Below are 1,014 nucleotides of genomic sequence, written 5' to 3' on the forward strand. Positions count from 1 at the left end.
GGGGGCGGGGGTGCGGCCGCGGGGAAGGAAGTCGGCCGAGGGCGGGGGACAAAAGGCCGGGCGGCAGGCTGGGGGTCCCGGGGAGGGGGCGGACGTGTGCGGCCGGGGCCGGGCTCCGCGGAGGACAAACAGCTGGCGAGTGTCAGGGTCTGGTCACCTACCCGCGCCCGGGACGCACATTTTCCTTCTCTCGCCGTGAGTTCACCTGGGACTTTGGAAATAACTGTGCGGTGGGAGCTGCGCTCCAGCCTTGTCATTTGGTCGGGGTGGGTGGCGGTGCCCAAGGAAGTGAACTTATTTTGTTCCTTGACAAAGACTGGACCAGGCGGTGCCTTTCACGCGAGGAGGTTACAACCACGGACACCTCCTCCTCTGATGCATTGTGTACGCGAGCAGCAACTCGGGCCCAAGGCAATAATCATTTCACAGAAAACGCACCGCCCCGAGTGTCTTATTGCTGTGATGAAATGGAAATTTAAATAAAAGGTCGAACACGTGCGTTCACTGGGAAGTATTGACATGAGTGTTACATCACCAGCAGCCAATCAGATAACTCCAGTCGTGTTTATACTTCTACAACCACCTTGTATTACAGTATGTCATAACGTTATAAATATTAGGCAGGGTTTTCCCCAGGAGCGGGGAGGAGTCTGCTTATACGGATGCCGTGCAGCTCCGAAGATTGTATGCTTCAAGAAAAGAATTAATTCTTGAATCCTTTTTTTTTTTTTTTTAACTGTTTACATCACATATGGAATTTAGAGCAATTGGAAGGACTGATTGAGCTGGAAATGAAGCTTTCATAATTATAATCTTGGTAAGAGTTTAAAAAGAAAACAACCACCACCTCTGAAAAAACCCCAGCTCAGAGCCCCATACTCATTTTAAAATTCCTTAATATATTAAAGTTAGTAAATGCTGAAGTATTTAGAGTCGGTTTACTATTTTACAATGCGAGGTAAATTTTAAATTATTTTTTTCAAACTCATTTCAGGGGAAAAATGTTCTCAGACT

General features: G+C 47.9%; 1 protein-coding gene across 1 annotated transcript in view; it reads right to left on the reverse strand.

Annotated features, from left to right (window-relative positions):
* Positions 1 to 481, reverse strand: part of ZBTB10 (zinc finger and BTB domain containing 10) — a 37,487-nt gene extending 37,006 nt beyond the window's left edge. The window contains exon 1 of the mRNA XM_004386002.2: positions 162 to 481. Coding sequence (XP_004386059.1) covers positions 162 to 257 — 96 coding nt within the window. The 5' untranslated portion in view covers positions 258 to 481. The remainder of the gene's footprint in view (positions 1 to 161) is intronic.
* Between the last annotated feature and the right edge of the window lie 533 nt (positions 482 to 1,014).

The sequence above is a fragment of the Trichechus manatus genome, unplaced genomic scaffold (assembly GCF_000243295.1).
Source record: "Trichechus manatus latirostris isolate Lorelei unplaced genomic scaffold, TriManLat1.0 scaffold00152, whole genome shotgun sequence".
NCBI lineage: Eukaryota > Metazoa > Chordata > Mammalia > Sirenia > Trichechidae > Trichechus > Trichechus manatus.